Source organism: Mytilus edulis, chromosome 14 (assembly GCF_963676685.1).
Source record: "Mytilus edulis chromosome 14, xbMytEdul2.2, whole genome shotgun sequence".
In the NCBI taxonomy this organism is placed as follows: Eukaryota; Metazoa; Mollusca; class Bivalvia; order Mytilida; family Mytilidae; genus Mytilus; species Mytilus edulis.
In genome coordinates, this window is record NC_092357.1 from 30,348,744 (window position 1) to 30,372,019 (window position 23,276).

The 23,276-nt window shown below is 32.4% G+C and overlaps 1 protein-coding gene across 9 annotated transcripts in view; it reads left to right on the top strand.

The window, feature by feature from the left end:
* Nucleotides 1–1,056: 1,056 nt before the first annotated feature.
* LOC139502446 (neurabin-1-like) overlaps nt 1,057–23,276 on the top strand; it is a 54,629-nt gene continuing 32,409 nt past the window's right edge. For 3 of the 9 annotated variants that reach the window (XM_071291919.1, XM_071291924.1, XM_071291921.1), the window contains exons 1-7: nt 1,070–1,128; nt 2,514–2,562; nt 5,953–8,485; nt 10,908–10,928; nt 17,597–17,736; nt 21,949–22,076; nt 23,038–23,170. In XM_071291919.1, the coding sequence (XP_071148020.1) occupies nt 6,231–8,485; nt 10,908–10,928; nt 17,597–17,736; nt 21,949–22,076; nt 23,038–23,170 (2,677 nt within the window). In that variant the 5' untranslated portion in view covers nt 1,070–1,128; nt 2,514–2,562; nt 5,953–6,230. Of the gene's footprint in view, nt 1,129–1,299; nt 1,621–2,513; nt 2,563–5,922; nt 8,486–10,907; nt 10,929–17,596; nt 17,737–21,948; nt 22,077–23,037; nt 23,171–23,276 lie in introns of those variants that run through there. The other 6 variants (XR_011658843.1, XM_071291922.1, XM_071291925.1 and 3 more) reach the window with 4 other exon arrangements.

Here is a 23,276-nt window from a genome sequence, read left to right on the forward strand (position 1 = left end):
ATATATACCTTCGAAATCATGGATTCTCAATGCTCCGTCAACTACGTACTTTATTTTGCCATTTGAACCGTTTTTATTCTAGCGTCACTTGTGAGGTTTTTGTAGACAAAACTTTAAGAGTTTAGACTGATAGGCTAGCAGCCAGCTTCCGCCATAAATCCATGGATTAAGTGTTATTATATGAACATTTAGGCAAATAATGCATCTCCAGTGAAGTTTGAAACAAAAAAACACGAAAGCCCGAAAGCTTAACCTATGACTGAAACAAGTATAAAGGTTTAAACTAAAGAGAAATAGAATTTCGCTATTTACTAGTGGAGCAAGAGTTCAGTGCTACCCATGTCGAGCATGTGAGTTCAACCTCGGTGTTTGTTGGATAAGTGTGGCTCAATCCTTAGATTTCTGTGTAGTTTTCTGATGGCCGACTGTGATTCGTCGATTTGTCTATTTTGTCTTTTGCACTGTGTTTGTTTTCGTCGACTTTCGGTAACCGTTATGGGGTTAATATAATGTTCTTATTCTTTTAAAGTTAAAAAATAAGACGTTCTTCCGTCTCAATTTTTTTTTACATAGGATTCGGATTGACCTTCCTTTCTTAAGTACTTAGTTTTTGGGCCATCATTTTCTATTTTTCAAAGTATTAATTAATTTTGTTCAATATTTTTTATTTTTTATATTTCACCGCCCCATTATTTTCCTCAGAAGTTTCCTGAATGCAATCATTGATACTTATTATTTTTATAAGATATTTCCAAAAATGTTTGGCAAAAAAGACAAATATGTAGCTCTACCACAAATATAAAAAATAGTCTGTCTAAATAAAGCACAAAGTTTTATACGGACACACACCGTGACATAAAAAAAGAAATAGACGTCAAATTTGGTTAAACTTGAGTTACTGTGTTATAGTGGTCTCATTTAAAGCTTAAATTTCTGTATAGATATACAATACCCTGCAATAAACGAATTTGAACGTATGAAAATTATGAAAAGTATTTTATTTGGACACACCTCCAAAATAAAATAAATTCAAACACACCTTCATTGGAAATTTTTGGACATCCGGGGGCTTTGTAAGACTGAGGTCATAGGTCACAAAACAAAATGGCGCTGCCGAAGCGAAGAAAGGTTTGTTTTTTATCAAAATATTATTTTAATTGCATTATAATGCAGCGATAACACTTCATATTTTCAATAGTCAATGAATATCCTCCTAGAAAACGCATTTAAAAAAATTTAAATGTCAGAGACTTTTGGAAAATTATTATGTGACCCGTTTGGTGACAAATCGGTAGCGGTGACACCGGGGTAATAATCAGATGAGATAATCCTGATTGGGTGTGTTCAGAGAGGAAAAAGGCTAACAGATGAACATAAAATAGATAAATTATTAACATACAGTTAAATTTGTGGATATTTTGTAACGATATGTTACACAAAAAAATGTAAATAGTAAGTACTGTAAACCAAAAAACCGGAAGTAAATGACAATACAACCTGTACAGAAGCTCGTTTGACAAGTGCTTCCCATTGAAATGAAGCAAGTAGACTCTAAGGAGGAATTTCCTTATTGGTGGTTAAAATATAATTAAGGGTTTGCATTGAAGGAGTTCATATCTAGTGCTAGTGTACTTATTTAAAAAAAAAAAGAAGGCTAATAAAAAAATATTATTTACCTTGCCATGATTTGTAGAACAAAAATTGTATTTTATTTTATCATTCACTAATACAATTCAACATAAGTTCTGTAGTAGAGGCAGATGAAGGGGGCACTATGGCGCTACAAGTATACTTAATGTATATAATTTTTACATGTTCCACTAACATTTCCTAGTCCCCCCCTTTTTTGAAAGGCATGAGGGGACGGGGTTGCCAAATTGATCTTCGTAGGCTTTGCATTCTAAAACCTGCATATGGTTTTACCCATTTTATAATAATATGTCATCAAATGAAAAGTATCAGTAATTTGCAGATTTCGTGAAACTAAAATTTTCACATTTTTATGTCATTAGCTAAGACCACATTCCAACAAGTGTGTGTAGAACAGAACAAAGTTTGGCTAAGTTTCAAAGCAGGATTTGAATTTAAAGATACAAAACTTCATGAACTTGATGTAGTCTTGAATATTGTCTTGTGAAAGATTTACTGATTTAATCTTGAATACCATCAGGCTCCTGCTTAACTGAATGTAAGAAACTCATTCACCTATTTTAGAATTTGATTTCTAAAATAAAAGCTGCATATACATTGTTCATGTAATCATTGTATTTTTTACAGCAAATGATTAGTCAAAATTTTAATAAGATATAAAAAATAAGATATTATAAACATACATTTTTGGGGTTATTGAGGGCAGTTCTTTTTTTCATCATCACAGCCCCTGAATTTATTGGGTACTGTGATTAGTAAAAAAATGTATTTAAATGTATTCACATGGTAGATTTATACAGATCTAGATGTACCAATTATTAAAATTCTAAATTAAAATTTGTTTTTCTTCATTTTCTTTCCAGATGTAAGCCTTGGTTATAAAGAAGACGGTACAGGTTTATCAACTTTATGGTAATTGTATATTCTACATACTCTAAATTATATACTATGTACAAAAAAAAATGTACTAACAAAGCGAAAACATTCATTTCCTTCAAAATTGTACATTATTCATACATGTATGCTATTACAAATGTATACAGTATATATACTTTGTACTAACAAAGCAAACATTGATTTCCTGATTTTAAAGTTATTACATTCATCCCTGCAAAATTGTTACTTCAGCATGATCAGGGTTCAACATAAACTTTTAATTCAACTTGCCTTTTTCAATTTAAAAAAAGAGGAAGACAGGTTCTGGCATTGTTTGGAAATTTTTATAATTGATAGAAAAGTAAATACAAATGTATAAACCAGGATTCTGATGTACAATTTAGAAGAAAAAAACACCACTGTATTTACATACTCTTTTAATTTTATTTCTAAGAATTCAAAACAAAATATTGTATTGTACAAGTACTATAAATATCTCTTCTATGTAAAAACATTATCTTGATCGTATATATATATATAGGTCAACACATGTACAACAGTTATTACTGTGTGAATACTGATTGCATAAAATATCTGAATTGATAAAAACAACATAATTGATTGTGTACATGTACAAAATGTATAAATAATTTACAATGTATGTCATTCAGTGTTCCAGCTAGGCCGTTTTCAGAGGGCGCGGCGCCCGCCCTTTTCCGAGTGGCGCCCTGTGCCCTTTTTACAGTTTCCAGGGCGCCCTGCCTTTTTTGAAGATCAATTGCATATTAATTTGCATATTGATATGATACGCTAATTACTAAATTTTACCTGGGGAAAAGATTATGACTTTGTTTACCACCCCAAGCTAATCAATGGTTACAACTGGTGTCATAATCTGTTGTTATAGGTAATCCGTTTATCGGATGGGTCATTAATGATCATCAACATTAATTCGTTCAAATAGAATCGGTCAGTCGGCAATTATCTTTGAAGAAATGTGCATACAACAACTTGGGCACAATTTGCGATGTTTACCGTAGTTTCATGGAAGAAACGTAATGACAGAAAGTTGGAAAACCATTATAAACTAGTTGAAGACATTGTTTTACTTGTTTTCTGTAAAATAAACAGAAAATTCAGACGTATTTGTCATTGACTGCCTTCATTTTTGATACGAAAATAACAAAATCGGCCGCCATATTGTGATCATATTTACATCATATTTACGTACTGTTTATAATCCTCCAAAGAAGGAGCACACCCGAATAAAGAAAGATAACTCAATCTGATTTTTTTCCTAGCATTGAGTAACCCATTTACATATTCTAAAATGTGTCTCCATACTTTTTGCTTAAGAATATATATGTTTAGGTATTTATTTTGAGTTATGGGAAAAGTTAAAGAGGGTCTTAGTAGCAGTGTTGGTAGGGTGCCTTGGTCATCTTTTTCTGTATTCTTTATTTTTGATACTATTTTTCACTGTTGCTTTATATCCTAAAATTGTGAATTTACTGAGCACAGCTGTTTTGTGCTGTATTGCCATCAAGCACAGCAGGGGTAGAAAGGTGAAACTGGTAAAATGTGGTAGACCATAGAAACAGTATGAAACAGATCTCCTTTCAAAACATACTGCATATAAAGTTCAACTGTGCCAAGCAATGATAAAAAAAACTTGTGTGACAAGCTGCTTGACAAGTTTTTCAGCCTTAAAAGTAGAAAGATAGAGTTCTATATGGGCTAAAGATGTTGTTCTTGTATAACCTGTGATTCAACGAATAAACACAAATGTTTGATTAACATCTTTTATTAAAATATGCCTTTTTCATATTATCATATCTCGCATTAAATGCCCTTTTTCAGGATTGGCACCCTGCCCTTTTGAAAACCTAGCTGGAACACTGTCATTGGTATTTATAATTTTACTGAGAATTCTAATAAGAAAGTAAGAATATTTTAAAGATTTTTTTATAACAATATTTAGTACTCAAATTGTTTATTTTTGTCGAGCCTGCAACTTTTGTTGCAGAAAGCTCGACCTAGGGATAGTGATCCGGCGGCGGTGTTAGCTCACTTCTTAAAAGCTTTATATTTTAGAAGGTAGAAGACCTGGATGCTTCATACTTTGTATATAGATGCCTCATGTTACGAACTTTCCGTCAGTCACATGTCCAATGTCCTTGACCTCATTTTCATGGTTCAGTGACTACTTGAAAAAAAAGTTCAGATTTTTTGTGATGTTAAATTCTCTCTTATTATAAGTAATTGGACAACTATATTTGGTATGTGCGTACCTTGCAAGGTCCTCATGCCTGTCAGACCGGTTTCACTTGACCTCGACCTCATTTCATGGATCAGTGAACAAGGTTAAGTTTTGGTGGTCAAGTCCATATCTCAGATACTATAAGCAATAGGGCTAGTATATTCGGTGTATGGAAGGACTGTAAGGTGTACATGTCCAACTGGCAGGTGTCATCTGACCTTGACCTCATTTTCATGGTTCAGTGGTTATAGTTAAGTTTTTGTGTTTTGGTCTGTTTTTCTTATACTATATGCAATAGGTCTACTATAATTGGTGTAGGGAATGAGTGTAAGGTGTACATGTCTAGCTGACAGGTGTCATCTGACCTTGACCTCATTTTCATGGTTCAGTGGTCAAAGTTAAGTTTTTTAGTTTTGGTCTATTTTTCTAATACTTTATGCATTAGGTCAACTATATTTGGTGTATGGAAATATTTTATGATCTATATGTTGGTTACACAGGTTTTATTTGACCTTGACCTCATTTTCACGGTCCATTGCTAAGTTTTAAGTGTTTGTGTTTTGGTCTGTTTTTCTTTATTTATAAGCAATAAGTCAACTTTATTTGTTGTAATGAAGAATTGTTAGCTGTACATGTCTGCCTGGCATGGTCCATCTGACCTTGACCTCATTTTCATGGTTCATTAATCAATGTTTCATTTTCTTGGTTAATGTTGAGTTTATGTGACAGTTGTAATAAAGCTTTATATTTAGGTCTATCAAGATAGTATCAAGGATTAGTAAAGAAGGCGAGACATTTCAGTGTGTGCACTCTAGTCTTGTTCATGTTTGTTTGTATCTTGTCACATTCATGTGTACTTAAAACTTTTAATGCCTTAAGTGTTAAGAAAACCTATGAAATTAGAAAAGATTTTTTATCAACCACGGCCAGTTCTTACTTTATTTCTCTATACACTGTTTTATGCTTAACACAGCAAACATGTGCAGTCATAGATTAAATTGGGAATGTGGAATGTGTCAAAGAGACAACATTTTATTTTATAACAATAGTAATTGAATAATTTTGTCTAGTTCATTTATTGCTGTATACTTAATTTGTTTTGTAAATTAAAAGTATTTGAAAACTAGAAATACCAGGAATTAATTTTCAAATTATTTTCATTTTAGATGGGTTCTTTCAGGAATGGTTAGGGCAGTTCAGATGTATTTGAAAACACATGATGATACTAACTTTGTTGGTTCAAGCTAAGGTTCATTGATTTAATAACACAAGCGTGAAGACACATTATATATAAAAACTTATATTTGGATTAAACTGTAAATTACATTTGATAATCTACGCATAAGAATCAAGGATAATAGAAGATAAAAATAAAAAAGGTCAATGGATACCTAATGGAAAATTAAGTGATTATAAATCATAACAATTAATTAAGATTATCAATATGGGTACTGTGGCTGACCCTAGAAAGGACGTCCTTACCGCAAGTAGGTTTCGTAGTGGAAGCTTGCAGCGACAAAAATCATCAGAGGAAATGCCGCCATCACTCAAACCTAGAAACAGAGATAACGATTCGCCTCCAAGGCATAGACAACCAGCTGAGAACACATCAAAAACATCAAATTCACACCTTGGATTATTTGGGTCTAATGTTAGTAAAATGAAAGAACTGTTTCAAGTAAATAAGCCACATGATAAACAAGAAATACATCATCGAGCACAAGAAGTAGAGAAATCTCCAGAAATAAAACGTAAGAAAACTGAAGCCGTTACAAGGACCAAAAACACTCCAGTACCTCAATCTGATCATGGTCTCTTAGATGCTACTAATCATGTTCAAAGGTTTTTACATACTCGAGCATTATTTGCAAGGCTTGAGGGAACTTCGAATCACCCTCATTCAACTGACCAAACTCATTTATCAGAGAAAGGGGAGGCAACTCCTTCACCTGTTTTATCACCAAACTCTAGTACACCTACAAGTCCAACTGCCGGTAAACATTCAGATGATCACTTTTCTCATAGGCACAACATTGAATCAACACGTAATAGACATGAGGGGAATAACGATATGTCACATGTGCCAAAAGGGACCATTTCTGATCAAAGACCTTCCAGTCTAAACATTGGTGCCAGATCAAATGTAAATTCTTCTTACAGTGGGTTGTTATGGAAACGGCGACAAACTGACGGTAGATTAGGCAGTAATTCATCATCTGGAAATAAAAAAGATGCGGAGGAAAACATGGATGTTGATGAAGCTACAAGTGATGTTCAAACAGAAAATAACAAATATGACCTTAGTGTGACATCAGGTTATAGGTCAAGGTCAGCTGATAGCAACAAAAGAGCATTTCAGTGCGATAGAATACGTTCAGTGTCAAGTGACAAAAGTCAGAGTGTATCTCATTCTCAGAACCCGAAATCATCTCACTCGTCCACGACAGAAGACACTTCCGGAGTAGTAATGCGTCGCAATAGGGATAGTGAGACTGGGGGCCGTCTGACTAAACAGGAAATTCAGGCAGCTTTGGTCAAGGCTGATAATTACCTGTCTCATGTAAACGTTGGATCTGACTTTCAGTCAAAAAGGCGATCATGGGAAATAAGGGAACAAATGTCTGAGTCTACTGATTCTAGACATAGTGGGCTTACACAGTTAAGTCAACGTAATCGCTCTCGTTCGGCTGACACCCTGGATAATGATGAAGCTGTTGAACCAAACAAAAGTCGTACTTATTATAGTGATAAATATAGAATCAGAGCTGGTAGGAGGAGTTATGATAATGATTCAGACACTACTTCCTCTAATACGGTTGACAAAAAATCAGAACATTCAAGTTCTAAAGTGAGTGATGTAATTTCAAAACCACGGACTATTGAAAAGCCAGAAGTGCCTGTGTCTAAATCAAATGTGCCATTAAAACCCCCTGTTCCTTCAAAACCAACAACACCGACACGTCCAGCTAATACATCACGACCCGTTCCATCTCCAAGGAGACCAAGCCCAGCTATTCCACAAAATGATCATGATGAACTGTCAAACAGAAATGAAGTTGAAGAAAACATTAGTAAAAGTACTGATTCTGTATTAAATTCTGGTGTACCAACAGTATCGGTTATAGAACCTCAATTTGAGACTCCTGTGTTTTCAACTCCGGATGCTGAATCTGTCATTCAAAAACCAACCACACCTAGCAGTGTTCAGATTGAAGTGGTTAGTTCACTTCTGACTGAGGATCTTAGACCAGACACACCACAATCAACATCAAGCATGACATCATCACCAAGAGACAGTCCACCTCCGCCGCCATTATCACCACCACCCCCGCTACCGCAAACATCACAGCCGATTAATGAATTTGACAAGGACCATGTGTCTGCAGTGATGGCCTCTCCTCATAATGTGTCAGAAGACAGACCACCACCTCCACCCTATCCAGAGGAGGACAGAGAGCCTCCCCCGCCATATTGTGTAGCAGGCCACCAACGAGTGGATGAACCTCCATCCCCTGCTCCCCAGCCTGGTGTGGAAGAGATCACCCACCGATCATATGACAGCAATACATATGGGGTACAGATGAGAACAAAGTTTGGTGCTGACATTTCCCCATCCACCGAGGACTGTGATCCTGTCCCCCCATCACCAACAGCCCAATTAGTTAACCAGATGTCTGCAGAACAGCAGGGATCAGTACGGTAAGTTTCATAATGTTATAAGTAAGTACTGGTACATTTACTGTATTTTGGATTCATTTGTAGTACAGATACACTGTAATCATGGTACATGTACATTTTAATTGAGTTCAGAATTGCTGTTGATGGTAATTTTTCCATTAACTGATTTTCTCCCTGTATTCAATACAATGCAAAATTTCCAAAATAATAGCCCTGATTTTAACATAAAATCTTCCTAAACAATGCTAAATGGCTTTGTTCAAATGTACAGTATACACATGTACACATGCATGACATATTTTCAAATACGTACATGTACATGTGGTGTACAAATGTATTCAATACCATTTCCAAGATTCTCACCTACAAATGTATGTACAAAAAGATATTTCATGCTACATGTAGCTAGAGTTTAACACATTTTGATTGGCAATATATATATTCTCCTTATCAATTAGTACTGTTAGGCACTAAAACAACACTCAGCCAGATGGTCTCTAATCTATAATATACATGATATAGTTTAAAACACATGTGGGTTTAATTCACTAATTGTAACCTTTAAGAAACTTAATTAAAAAAGTTTAGAATGCTTTGATAGACCTGTACATGTACATGGTGTAGCTAATTTATTACCAAAGGCCATAATTATCCGAAGCTTTTTTGGTACAACTGCAAAAGTATTGATCATTGTTGTACATGTCCTTTTCAATCACAGGAGTTTTAATTTGGAAAAGGAAATCTTTTCCTCCATGGATTTTTTTTTTTTAACATACTTGATTTGCATAGGATTTTTTCAATACAAAAGAAATCATCAGGTTTAAAGTATTAATGCATTGTGAAAAGGAATATTTCATCAATGAAATTCAAGTCAGATATTCTCATGAATATCCTTTTGATATTGGATACAATTATTTTAAAGTCTGATGCAGACATTTTGTAGTCAAAGCGTTTTAACTAAAGCACTACACAGGCGTCATTATGGAGTAAAGGGGTGGCGTCAAAAGGCGTTATTATGGAGGAAAGGGTTAACATAGTTAAATACCATTAAACCTATGGGAGAAACAAATTCATCGTCTGTTTTCGGATTATGAATTAAAAAAATGTCTCCACATTTGACAGTTAGAAATTAAATTTATAATTAGCCTTAAAATATGCCATGTTGAAATTGAAAAGGTCTTAAGTTTTGCTATTTTTTAGGAGAAATATATATTAAATTTTTCACTCGCAACAAAGTACATTTACATGAATATGAACATGAGACTCTCGTCTAAAATTTCACCTAGTTGTTTTTAAGTACATGTAAATTGAAAATAGGAAATTGCATTTTAGATGTAATCATTATAATAAGTTTTGTAAATATTTGTCATGTTTGTAGAGGTCATTTTAATCTGTCTGATAACAATTCTGATAATAATTAATATTTACATTATTGTAGCCCACGACTGATATTTTTTTGTTTCTACGATTTTCTTTTCAAGATGACAAAAAATAAAAGGTGTTAAATGACATATACATAAGAATCCGATGTCGGACAATGTTGTGGTTATTTTTTATCAAATTGTCAAGTTGTTCTTTTGTGTATTGAAATGATAACCATATTAGGGTTATATAACTTCTTTTGATGTCTACCTGTGTAATCACCTCCACAGGTAATAATCACCTGTGTCAACATGAAGTTTAAAATGAAGTTTTTATCTTGTCACCTAATACCAGTAATAGGAAGTAATGTTATACATGTACATATATATGATTGTATTCCTGAGGATGTTAAATATAAATGTGTAGCAAGGCTTTCCCTTAAGGTGTTTCCATTGATAGATTGGTATTTTTGATCCAAAGTGCCAAATCATACTGACAAGTGATTAAGATTAAAAAATCACAAATTTCTGAGAGTCAAGATTTTCTGTCAATGACCTCTGGAACAATTTTATTTGTAAATATTTATTTGAAAACTTTTTTCTCATTTTAAAAAGCTTATGGCGATTTGATCTTACTTTGAATCAATTTATTTACTGCAAATTCAGAAATTATTGTGTGCATTTATAATTGCAATTCTTTCATTTTAGACTAAAGTGCAATTTTAATTTTTTGTGATATATTCAGAAAAAATAATAAAAATCCTGTCATGGCATGCTTGTTTGATTGGTATTAAAAAAAAATCAAAATGTGAGTTTTAATTAATGCGATTATAACCATGATAACCCTGTAGCATTTTTCGCAATAATAAAAACATCACAATAATTTCTGAATTTCCAGTACCGTGTTAGAACAGAAAGCATCACTCTCTCAATCCCCCCTTTTAAAATTAAAATCTCAAATACTTTTGAAACAAGCAAAACTACAGCCTGAGCCGAGATTTGCCATGTTTGCTGTCAATGTATTTTAACAAAATGAAAAACTGAATTGTATAAAGACTAAATAGGTTCTTTTATCTTCACAGCAAGCCAAGAGATTTATACAGGTAAAATAGACACATCTATCGTTCGGTATTAAGTAGACATCAGTACTAGTAGTATTAGTACATTTGTACATACAAGGTTTCTCATTTAACATGAAGTCTCTTTGCTGCACTGATAACAGAGGGTTTAGATAGAGTTAAATGATTTAAAAATAATGCCCTTAAAAAATGAATATTAGAGAAAAAAGGGCAAAAAAAAATGAAGATTAGAGAAAAAAGGTCCAAAAAATGAAGATTAGAGTAAAAAGGTGTTAATTTTTTGAAGAATAGAGAAAAAAGAGGTGAAAATTAAATGTTTACAGAATAACAGACCCCCCCCCCCCCCCCCCCATATCCAGACCCTCATAACATAATGTTTTACATTCGAAGAGAACTACCATTATCATGTTAACCTGACTTAGAAAAAGTAATAATAAAGTTTGTCAAGTTCTGTGCCTTAGCACAATACATCTATTTAGGTTTCATTTTTCAAGCATCAGCATAACTTATTTAAAAATCTTGACATACATGCTTTTGCCTATAGGCCATAAATATATATTATAATTTGCACATTGGAATGTTTCATATGCATGATAAAAATAAGGAGATGAAATTTATTCAAATCAGAATTCGAAGTAAATGGATAGATTTAAGATATGATGAAAATTTCAATATCAATTTATTTTATTGAATAGAATAATAAGTAAAATTATGCAAAGCAGGCAAATATGGGATTTAGAACAAATTTTAATATACACTCTATGCATATAAATAATATATTACCCCTTTCTAAGCCAACATCTTATTTTACAAAATTATTAATTAATTGGCATAAATACATGTCTGTGTATATTGGGCATTTTGACACCTTTTTACAGTCTTTTAATTATATATTTAAGTGTATAAGATGGCCTAGGTGTGATTTAAAGAAGAGAGAATAATTGGCACCTTGTATGTACAAATATGACTGTACGTTTTACCCAACATGTAGATAATATAGACGTATAGTGCCCACACATCTATAAAGCCTCATTGTCAAAGTAGATTTTAAACTTTAGTTTAATTACTTGTATACAATGTATGATAGTTAGAACTTTTTATGGTCAAATTTAATTACATTTTTATAGGGGTTCTTCAGATATAATCTGTTTGAACAGACTTGAACCCAATATACAAATAGGTTATGTTTATGTACAAAAGATTTGCATATATAGGTTTATATAGGTATATGTAAAGGATTAAAATTGTGGCGTATGATGCTACTACCTGTATTAGTGGAAAGGAGATAGTTTTATTTTCTAGCATGTTAATAAAATACAAAAATAATGCAAATGTGCATGTCTGGCACATTAAAAAAGTTTTCAGCAAATTCTTCAAATAAATATGAGTTATTCCCCTTCCATCCAGGTTCTGTTTGCTATTAACATGATTAAAAAAAAAATTTTGCTGTTGTGTTCTTAAAATAATTTTTCATTTTATCTATATCGTATATATATATGGTTAAGATTTGTGCACATACAAACTATAAGAAATTGTGAAAATTGAATCTTAATCTAGCGCAAAAAAGGATATTAAGCTTAAGGGTGAATTGAATATTATAAATCGAAGGAAAAAATCATGTACAATTTTAAATAAGTAAATTTTTAAAAATTTCAAAAGAAAAAACTTCCTGATCTTTTAATTTAATTTTTTTGGGGGGAGCTGAGGGCACTGGGGAAAAAACCCTTTGCATTACCCCAAATGAAAAGTATTTTACAATAACATTTTCAATGTTACCTCCCTAATTAGAACAGGAAAGAGGCTCTGTTAGGAGGAAGTACATAATTAGCTGGTTCATGTAAAAGTCGGAGGAAATTGCCAAGACAAGGAGAAAGCATTTATATATATAATTATTATGATTGGTTTTAGGCTAAGCAAACACTTTTTGTGTTTGAAATTTGAAACACGGGACGATTTGAATTGCATACTTCGTTAAACTTCACAATTTTAAGATAAAATGACCAAATAATGAACATCAATTTTTGATAATTTATATTTTAAGTGCTATAAACAGGAAGCGATTTATCTTAGAATTTTTCACTGTAATGAATGAAGTAACATTTTCCAGTACCTTATGTTTTGAACAAGATGTGAGAGAAACAAGGTGTACCTGTTGATAATGATTTGCATTACTTATTCTCTGAGCTTCGTAAAAGTAACATGTGATAAAAAAATCACTTACAATTTCTAAAGATTGCAATGTATATTTTTTTACCACCTGGGTGGTCCCTTGTTAGCATGCTTACATTGAACTCAAAGGGCACTTGGTTTAATCCTGACTGGTTTAAACTTAAGATGTTATTTGCCTGATTGTTATCAGTCTGTGAGTACAATCTAATCTCTGGTAAGGTGAGCCATAGATGTATACATCTATGGGTGAGCTAACCTATATGTAGCTATAATTCCTAAGATTTCATAAACATGCATGACATGTGGCAATGGCAATGTCCAGTGATAATTGGTATGCCATCAATTACTAGGGGAATGACCAGTGAAAATGTGAGAATGAATTTTGTAATAATTATGATGTAAAAGACTGTTAAAACAATGATGGGACCAGAAATGCTTGAACAAATACCATTACTGGACCAATAAACCACTGAAGAAACTTCTGGTTAATTTTTGGCTTTACATTCTATTTTATCAGAGTATATATGTCTCTGATTTTATGTTTTTATTCTGTGACTTTTAAAAGGAAAAATAAGCTGATTGTCAGTTTCAGAAACAGTCTTCATGCTCAATTGCAGGCCCACCTGAGCCAAGGCCTGTAGAAGGCCTGTAAAAGTCATATCTACAGGCCAATAAAATCTTAACTAAGATTTTGGAAAGACTGCACTATGCAGTAAAACTTTCCATATGCAGACATATATGTATGTCAGATTTGCAATAGACTCTTGAAGCTGAAATATAAATCTAATCTAAAACCAAGATTCATAATTAAAGTAGATGTAAAAACACTTCACTGGATTACTGATCTTGGTATTGAATTCATGCAAACATTATTTAGCATGTGAATGTGCAGAAACAGATTTAATTTTCATTAACTGTTCTGGTAGCTATAGAAAGTGATATGCTGATAAAGTTTGCAAAAAGTCATTACTTTTAAAGATAAGGGAGGCCATATCACCCAGTCACCCTAAAATGGCATTTTTAGTGAGTCATTGTGAAAATTACATTTGTTTTTCCTAAGAATTTGCACCTTGAGGAGGCCAATTAAAATTTTGGCTGAGGCAAAAACTGGATGTGAAAAACCTCATTATTAAACTTGGACTGTTTATATATCGTGGTCATTCTATTTACAAAACAACATGAACAAGAGAAACAATTTATTTGTTTGTTAGATAACATCAAAGTCTAATTGAAAGATTTATTTCAATTTCGACTTGCTTTGAAGTTTGCTAAAGGGATTAATTATTCAATTGTTTTGTCTCAGTGTATTGGAACATTGATGTGCCTGTGTGTATTGAGTTAGTTAATTGTGGAATTACTCTGTTTGTTTTAAGCTAATTATCTGTATCTATATTGTGCATATCACCGATTTACCATGTAAAAACTTGTGGATGTTCCTAATGATATATACATACATTGTAGTTTCGTGTTCCCATCATTAGAATTTACTTGCACCGCTCACTGCTTATAATTATCTAATAGTATCTATGTAATTCCCAGTCTGATTTGGAATTGGAAAAGGAATCTGAGTATTTTGAACAACTTTGTGAAGACTTTAAAAATAGTACATGTAGTGTTTGAATACAAGTTTTTGTTGTTTTGACTGTACAAACCGATATTGCATTGTTTTGGAAAATATCTGGATCACTTTCAACACGGAGTCTAGGGAATTTTTGATCTACATACATGTACCATCTCATCTCATCATATCATTTGAAACAATAAATTTGGTTATATATAAGTAGTTTGGATAGATTTCAAGACTTCTTTGGAATTGTACCTGACTTTCACCTCATATATATTTCTATATAATAAATAGAGAACTAATTGGCACAGGAGAATTTTGCCTATGTTATTAAGTGGTGTAGGATGTTTGTTTCGGATGTCAGTTCCTTCTCACTATTTATGAGAAACTTGACAGTATGGTATTTTTACTGAGAAAGGATTTTATAGAAGTTGTCAGGTAGGTAACTTTGGAATTATGTGAATGGATTCTTAAAACTTTACAGGTAAATTGTACATTGTTGTAAGGAAATTGGAATTGTCTTTGGAGTTCTTATTAAATTGTAAATGAAATTGAATTTGTCTGCTTTGGAATTTGTACTTAAAATTGGAATTATCTTCTAGGTAAATTAATGTACTTGAACCTGGTGTCTTCTAGCTGTTTTCCCAGTATTTTCAGGATAAGCGGGAGACTTGGTCAAATGTATACTAACCTGTTGGTGACCTTCTGCTGTTGCCTGCTCTATGGTCGGGTTGTTGTCTCTTTGCACATTCCCCATTTCCATTCGCAATTTTACTAGAGGATATAAATGTGCAAAACCTCAGAAACTTCCATGTTACATGTATACACTATGATCATGATGATATTAAAGCTACTTTAATGTCTCAAATTTTATAATTTTCGCACTTTGTTGTACGTGAGTTGAGAAAGGATTATTTTAATTAAAAAAGAGTATAGATGTGTCATTCCAGTCTAAATGTCCTGCCTTTTTGATCAGTTAACCCTATAAAGGAAACTTACTTTTGGATTCATTATAAATTGGTTCTCATTTGGAATATATGTATGAGATATTTGTCACTGTACATGAAGCAATAACAATCAAAAGTTTTCATTTTAACAACAGGTATTAATGCTATTGAATATTTATGTTCAATGTATAAAATCCAATTTGCACTTTATGAAAACATGTTAAATCCAAACAAAGAGGCAGAGAACGAAATATATGACTAAAGAGACCAGGCTACTGTCGGAAGGAACCAGATACGCTTGGCAAACTGGATCCACTAATCATCCTTAAATAGTTGATGACTGATATTAGTTATTAAATCAATTACAAAATCATCCAGTCAATTAGTCAAACAATAAGTCATTCTATGATTCATTCATTCAATCATACATTAATATGATTGTATACTAGTGAAACATATGCCAGCCACACACATATTAATATCTCCTTAAATTGCTTTTAAGATAAAAAGATGCATCTGAAAACCAATAAAGATAATTTAACTGCAATGCAACATCTGTTGTTGTAGTCATTGGTCGGTCACAGTAACCTGAATACATATAATAATATGTATAGTTATGTGCTTGTAATGATTGTTGAAATTAGCTGAGGGTAAGGAGTGATACGTGGGGGTGGGGTGGGGGGGGGGGGGGTTAAATAGAAAAAGATATTTGATTAATTGTTGTCTTCTTTTGAGGCAATGTTGCACCCTATAAGAAATGATAACCAGAAGAAAATTTTGAATTTTTTAGAAAAAGGTATTAAAATCTTTTGATAAACAAGAGGAAAAAAGGGGGGATTTGATATCAGTATGAAAGTCTAGAGAATAGCCTTAGTTATAATTGATTTAACATTATATACCAATAGTGATTTCAAAAGTACACAATGTTTTCCATTACATTAAGTAATAAAATAATTCAATCTTTCAAGAATTTGAAAATCTTTGTGGAAATGTTTTGGTATTTTCAAATTGATAATCTGTATAGCATTCTAAAATATTGAAAATAAGGTGCAGCAGATGCATATTCACATGCAGATAATTAAAATAACGTACATCAATTTTATGAAGATGCACATCATATCACAGATGTAAAATAAGTGAAGCAGTTTAAACTTGTTTTTTCTCACAAATATATAATACAATTGCCAGATGGTTACTTACTTGCCCCAGGCAATGAGTGACTACCATTAATTTTACATCTAATAAAGGTTAGAGAATTAAATAAACTCATACTTAAGAAAAAGACGTTGAAATAGATTTCTAGATGTTTATTTCAGCAGGATGTAGATTAACTGAGTTAGCTTAAAAGTATTTAATCAGTGATGTAGGTCTATACAGCTTCTTCACCAGTGTTATGATATAATATTTATGGGCAAAATCATAGGTATACCATGCATTTCATATTTTTAGGAATTTTAAATTTCATCTCCAAACATGAATTGTACATGTTTTATAAGTCATAGTACATTGTAATAATCTTATACATGTAGTTGTTTGCAAAATCATGCATTTCAGACTTTTATGATTCTATGATTTTATCTCCATCGATTTTGTTCTACCTCCATTTTGTAGGTCATGATTATATAACATGTATAATAATCTAGGGAAATGTAGTATGACTGCAGTATGAAACAACTATCCACTAATGTTCTAATGACCTGTGCTCTTCTCACAAATCTTATAACTCAAAATGATCATTCATGAATTAAATGAAAATAAGTTATACTAAAATTATTGAAAGCTATTTTTTTTTTCGTGAAGTGAGTTGCTGGATTTAAGCAACAATAAAAAAAATATGTTCTTTTCAGGGAGAAAGTCAACTGATAACTTATACAGTCAGTAATTAAACATATTCCTGTGGAATTCATTATAGATATGATATGAAACTTAACAGTTGTGTATTGATATTTGATATTCCCTAAGAATAAATTATAGATATAATATTTGACAGCTGTTTAACTTTTTATCTGTAGAAGTCGAGCTGCTGTTTATGTAGAAGATAAAGTTAAGGAGGAAACCAGTCCTGTTTTGACAGAAGAGATCCCTCCAAGAGAAGCAGGAGATGGACATGAGGAACCAGACACTGTACTCAATGATACAACAGATATAGCAGGTAATGTCATTTTATATGATTCAGTCATTGTCTTTCCTGTTAAATTATTACAGGGGCAGATCCAGGGGGGAAGGGATGTGGCTCTGTTTTTGAAAAAAAACTTTTTTTGGATGATTAATGCATTTGAATGGGGACATATGATTGAACCCCCTTCTTTTATCCTAAGCTGGGAAACCCCCTTTCTGAAAATGGCTGGATCTGCCTCTGTATTACCTAGGTAGTCATTGACCTGAATAAATGTTAAAAAAAAAAACATCTGTCAAACAAAGTGTAAGCAGAACTTTTTAGTGTTGTTTCTAGATGCTGTAAGGAATAGATGTCTAATGTATTTGCACCTTTTCTAGAGTAATACCCAGTGCTTTAGAATTTCACATATTGTATATAGACATTTATCTATTGTTGTAGACTTATCATGCTTATGTTAATGTCAGAAATGTGTGCATGCTTGAAGGGTTCTCTTTTTATACATATTGACTTGCACTCTTTGAAACAAGTAACAATTACAGATATAAGATAAAGAAAACAGCTGATTTTGTTCTGATTGAGTAATATACATAAACATAATGTTTACTTTGATTATGAAAGTAACTACAGATGTATATTGCATAGATAGATCTCTAAACTGTCAACAAATGTTTCTACTTCTGGTATTATTGTATGTATAAACTGTCAACATAAGTTTCCTCTTCTGGTATTGTAAAGAATGAATTATCTAAACATCTCCAGGAATCTTTTTGGATAGATCTGTATGTCATATAACAGTAATTAAGCATGAAACAATTGTAAGTGCCAAATAGCTGTTCTTATTGACATCCTTTGACAGGGATAGATAGCTACAGGATGAATTAGATGGAGGAGATATGTACAAATATGAGACATGAACATATCAACATAAACATGACAAAATACTTTGACTTAGAAAAACATCTGTTCAATTTGTCAATTTTGCTACCATTTTGGCAAGGTAGTAAAAAACCAAAATGGAAACTGGATATCTTTTTATCATATACTGACACTTAATTTACCAACCTTTGTAAAATAGAAAAAAACACAATGCTTTGGAAATGTGTGGATTAACAAAATGATTAATTTCTGTTGGAATTTTATATTATAATTATGATTTATTAAAACTTATAACAATATTCATTGCGTAAACCCCTGAGGGTTTACGCAGTATATATTGGACGAGTGATGTAGTCTTTCGGAACACCGGATGTTAGTCGGAACACTTCTGGTCTTTCTATGACCAGCTTTCAAATACATGCGCAATAGCTATGACCATCTTTCAAATGCATGCGCAATAGCTTACTAATCTGTTGAATATGCATTAGCATCTTAAGTTGCTATAGAGATATTTTACGTATGATCTGAAATTTATTATGATATAATATTTTCTTGCACACGATTACAAGCTGCTAATATTAACCTACATGCGTAGTATTTTAATTAGTCAAACGATGTAACCAGCTGTGTTTAGATATGAGATAAGATTTCATGTAAACAATGCGCTTTATATTCTGAACGAGAATAATTAAAAATAAAATCTTTAATTATTGAGTTTTAGTAGCATTTTATTTTAGATTTTACGTTTAGTGAAGATGTACATGTTGTAAAAAGCAAGCTATTTATTTTTTTATACTGAAATTAAAGGGAAGCCAACTTCAAGTCTTTCTTGCATATGATTAAATTACAGATATTTTTTTTGGTTAAATATTGCAACTTTAATAAAAAAAAAAAAAGGTTATTAAAAATAAAATTAAATAGATATTGAATATGAAAAAATAAAATATTTTGAACGAGAACAATTAAAAATAATATCTTTAAAAAAAGTATTAGCACTTTTTGAAATTTTACGTCTAGAATAGACCAAGGACATGGAAATATAATCATAAATACGTGCCTCAAATAGGTGTAAAGACGAGGATTTAAAAAAAAATCGTTTATTGAAAATAACGTTAAAATTAATTATGAAAGTTATGTCCGTATTTATTTTCATTAATATTGCAAATTTAAAGTTATTTTCTTTGTTTAAATATTGCAACATTATTTACTTTTTTTTAATAACCTCTGAATCCCTTTCGTCATTAAAATGCGACTGATAAGTATAGATATTCAATATGAAGGCGGAAAAAATAACCGTGACTGAAATCTAAATCGAAAATTTATTTAAAAAAAATACACATTTGACCATGCAGATGTAAGAAATGATACTTCAAGCAATGAAACAACGAATTAAATGTGCCACTTTAATTACGACTGATAACCTAAAAATGAATCATGCATGCATTTTTAGCAGACTTAACCAGGTCGGCGATAAGATATCGAATATAAAAAAAGAAGATATCGGGTTTGGTGTCAATGAGACAACTATCTACCAGAAACCAAAATAACACAGAAATACAAACTATGGGTCTCCGTACGGCCTTCAACAACAGGCAAAGCACGTACCGCATAGTCGGCTATAAATGGCCCCGAAATGACAATGTAAAACAATCAGTCAAAAAAGAAAATTAACAAAGTCCGTATCATCGTATGGGTAACTTAGTTGCTCACCAGAGGAACTCTACGCAAGCGTTTAAACACGCGTTCCATAAGTTTTAAGTACGTCGAAATGCAAAGGTATACGCTTGGTGAACGCTTTTACTTCAGGAAAATTTTAATGGAACATAAAAAAAATCATTCAGCTCAAGCGTTTGTCAAACGTATATACCTGTAAACTGCACGCACATAATATACACGCTACACGAGCGTTGAAAACGCTACAGATAAGTTTTAGACACGTTAAGGGCACATTGCATACAAAAATACTCGTCGCCTTAAAGCTTTCATTTAGGAAAAGAAGTCCGATACGGGTGAAACTTCATCAAACCTACAGAAGATATTACACCCTCTCCAACCATGCAACATGGGACTAGACATAGAAGTACAGGAACTGCTCACATTAGTTTGAGCTGTACAAGATCTACAAAAATATCCCGCCTGCCTCAAAGGTGCATATAGAATCGACCATGGTCCAGCACTAATGATACAAATACCAACCAGAGTTACAATGACGTGGTAGTAAGTCTTTAAAGGCCACCGAGCGGCCTCCAAAAATGAAAAAAAAACACTATTTAGTCGGCTATTAAATGCCCCGACCATTAAGATTTAAAAACAAAAATCAAACAAAACTAAACAGCCTTATTGATAACAAAATAATTTACGAAAACAACTTGACCGACATGAATTATGAACAACAACCACTGTACTACATGTTTCTGGCTTTAGAATGGACATTGTCACATAAACAATGTGGTGGCCATAAACCCAACCCTCCCAAATGAACCAAACCTTAAGGACAACACATCGCAAAAAAAACTGTAAAATATCAGTTGCAATTCGCGTCCCTAAAATTATGGGTACGGTGCACAATTACTTACATTAAAACAATAGACACAAATCACTGAAATAATCGCACTTACCGAAAGCTATTTCAAAGCTAGTGAACATGTAGACGAACCAGTGGACATAGACGGACTGGTAAACATGTAAACAGACGGGCGAATGTGACAGACTTATTGACAAACATTCACATATAGACAGACCTGCAGTTGGGAATGTAGGAAGACTAGGAGAAACGCTAAGGTACGCTTTACGCACACCCAATACACGCTTTAAGCTCGTTGTGCACACGATACAGATATGATTGACAGGTTGAATGCATCAAAATTACTAGCGTTTTGGTAGCGTGCATGATTTTTTTTACCTCGGCCGACGTACGTCGGATCTATACGTTGATACTAAACAGGCAATGTCAGTTTCTAATTCTTATGCACAACAAAAGTAATATAAGACAATACATCTTTATTAAACAATTATCTTATATATATATAATGCCAAACAAGCATTTTGGGTTTACGATTGCATTTCTTTTTTTAAAGAAAGCAACTTGTTAAACACTATATAAGGGTACACTGTGAATTCAGTATTATTCTAGGGATGGAAATTTGGTGGATATAGAACATTTATTTAGATGTTCTGTGTAATAAACGTCTTTTCAAAGTTTAAATGCAGACATAGGCAAAACATCATAAAAGTCACATATTCCCCCCCCCCCCCCCCCCCCCAATCTTAAAAATAAATAAATCCACTCTTATGCTCCAATTTTACTGGACAGAAGATCATGATACTTATATATTCATCTATTTAATATTTCAATTTTTTTCCTTTCAGATTATGATAAAGATGAAATAATAGATTATTTAGAAATATCTGGTATTAGTAGCAGTGATGATTCTGATGTGGATGACTGCTTCTTCCATCCAGCCACTAGAATCAAATTTAGTAAACAACCGATTAGGGTAAGTGCTAAAGTCAAATACTGTATTCACTAGCTATAGCCAGTCGACTGTTAGTTCAAACATAGTTCGTGCCGGTGCACTTGACTCTTTATTGAATAGGACTGTCAGTTTTCCTATTGAAGGTTGGTGGTTTTCCACAGGATTCCGCCACCAATAAAAACTGGCCACCACAAATTAGCCCAAAGCAGAGCTCAAAAATTGTGTAAAAACACCGACAATATTGTACTTTGTGGAAAATTATTCATGGTTAATCTTTACTTAACAAATCCATGATTAAAAGGTACCACTGAATTATAATTATTATGTTTGAGGTGTTAGGTAACTAATTTCTAGGATACTTTTACTAATCAAAATCTCAGATTGAAATTAAAAAAGAAATGCAAATAAATCTTATTTTAAATCTTAAAACCACAAACATGATTTTACTTTACAAATGTATATGGATCTGATCATGGTATTGTCAAAACTGAAAAGTAAGGCAAGTGATGGCCTGATGGGCCCTATAATAAAATAAATTCTAAAGATCAATAGACCGTAAGATTTTCAGAATTTCAGTGTGCAGTAACAATACAGCAATACAAAATATATTTGTAATTTCATAAAAAATTGATAGGCAAATCATAAAGTTTAAAAACCTATATAAAGATCTAGAAAAATCTGGTCCTTAGAGAAATTTGGCTAATTGATTTTGTGTATCATCAAATATTCAGTAATTGCTTTTTATGTCAACTGTTTGTCATTTGTCAATCAAAGGGAGATAAATCAAAGATTTTTTTTAATTGGTTACTTTGGAATGTATCTGATATGTAGAGGAAGTAATACTTATATTATATTGTTTATATCAAGGAAGCTGAAAATAAAATTAACCTAATTGAATGTTTTTTGATATTTTTATCAGTTTCAAAGATATGTTAAAATGACTATAGAAATGTCTGTTCAATTATTCACCCCTAATTTCCAGGTATTTCCGACATTTTCCACAGAGGAATACGACAGGAGAAACGAAGATGTAGATCCGGTGGCAGCTTCTGCAGAATATGAACTTGAAAAGAGGGTGGAAAAGATGGATGTATTCCCTGTTGACCTTATGAAAGGTCAGTATTTCTTTTGCTATGGTTTCAAACTCTTGTAAAATGTAAAAAATGCAAAACTTTGTATATTTGGCAAATAGATGAAACTCTTTTCTCTGAAAATTTTACA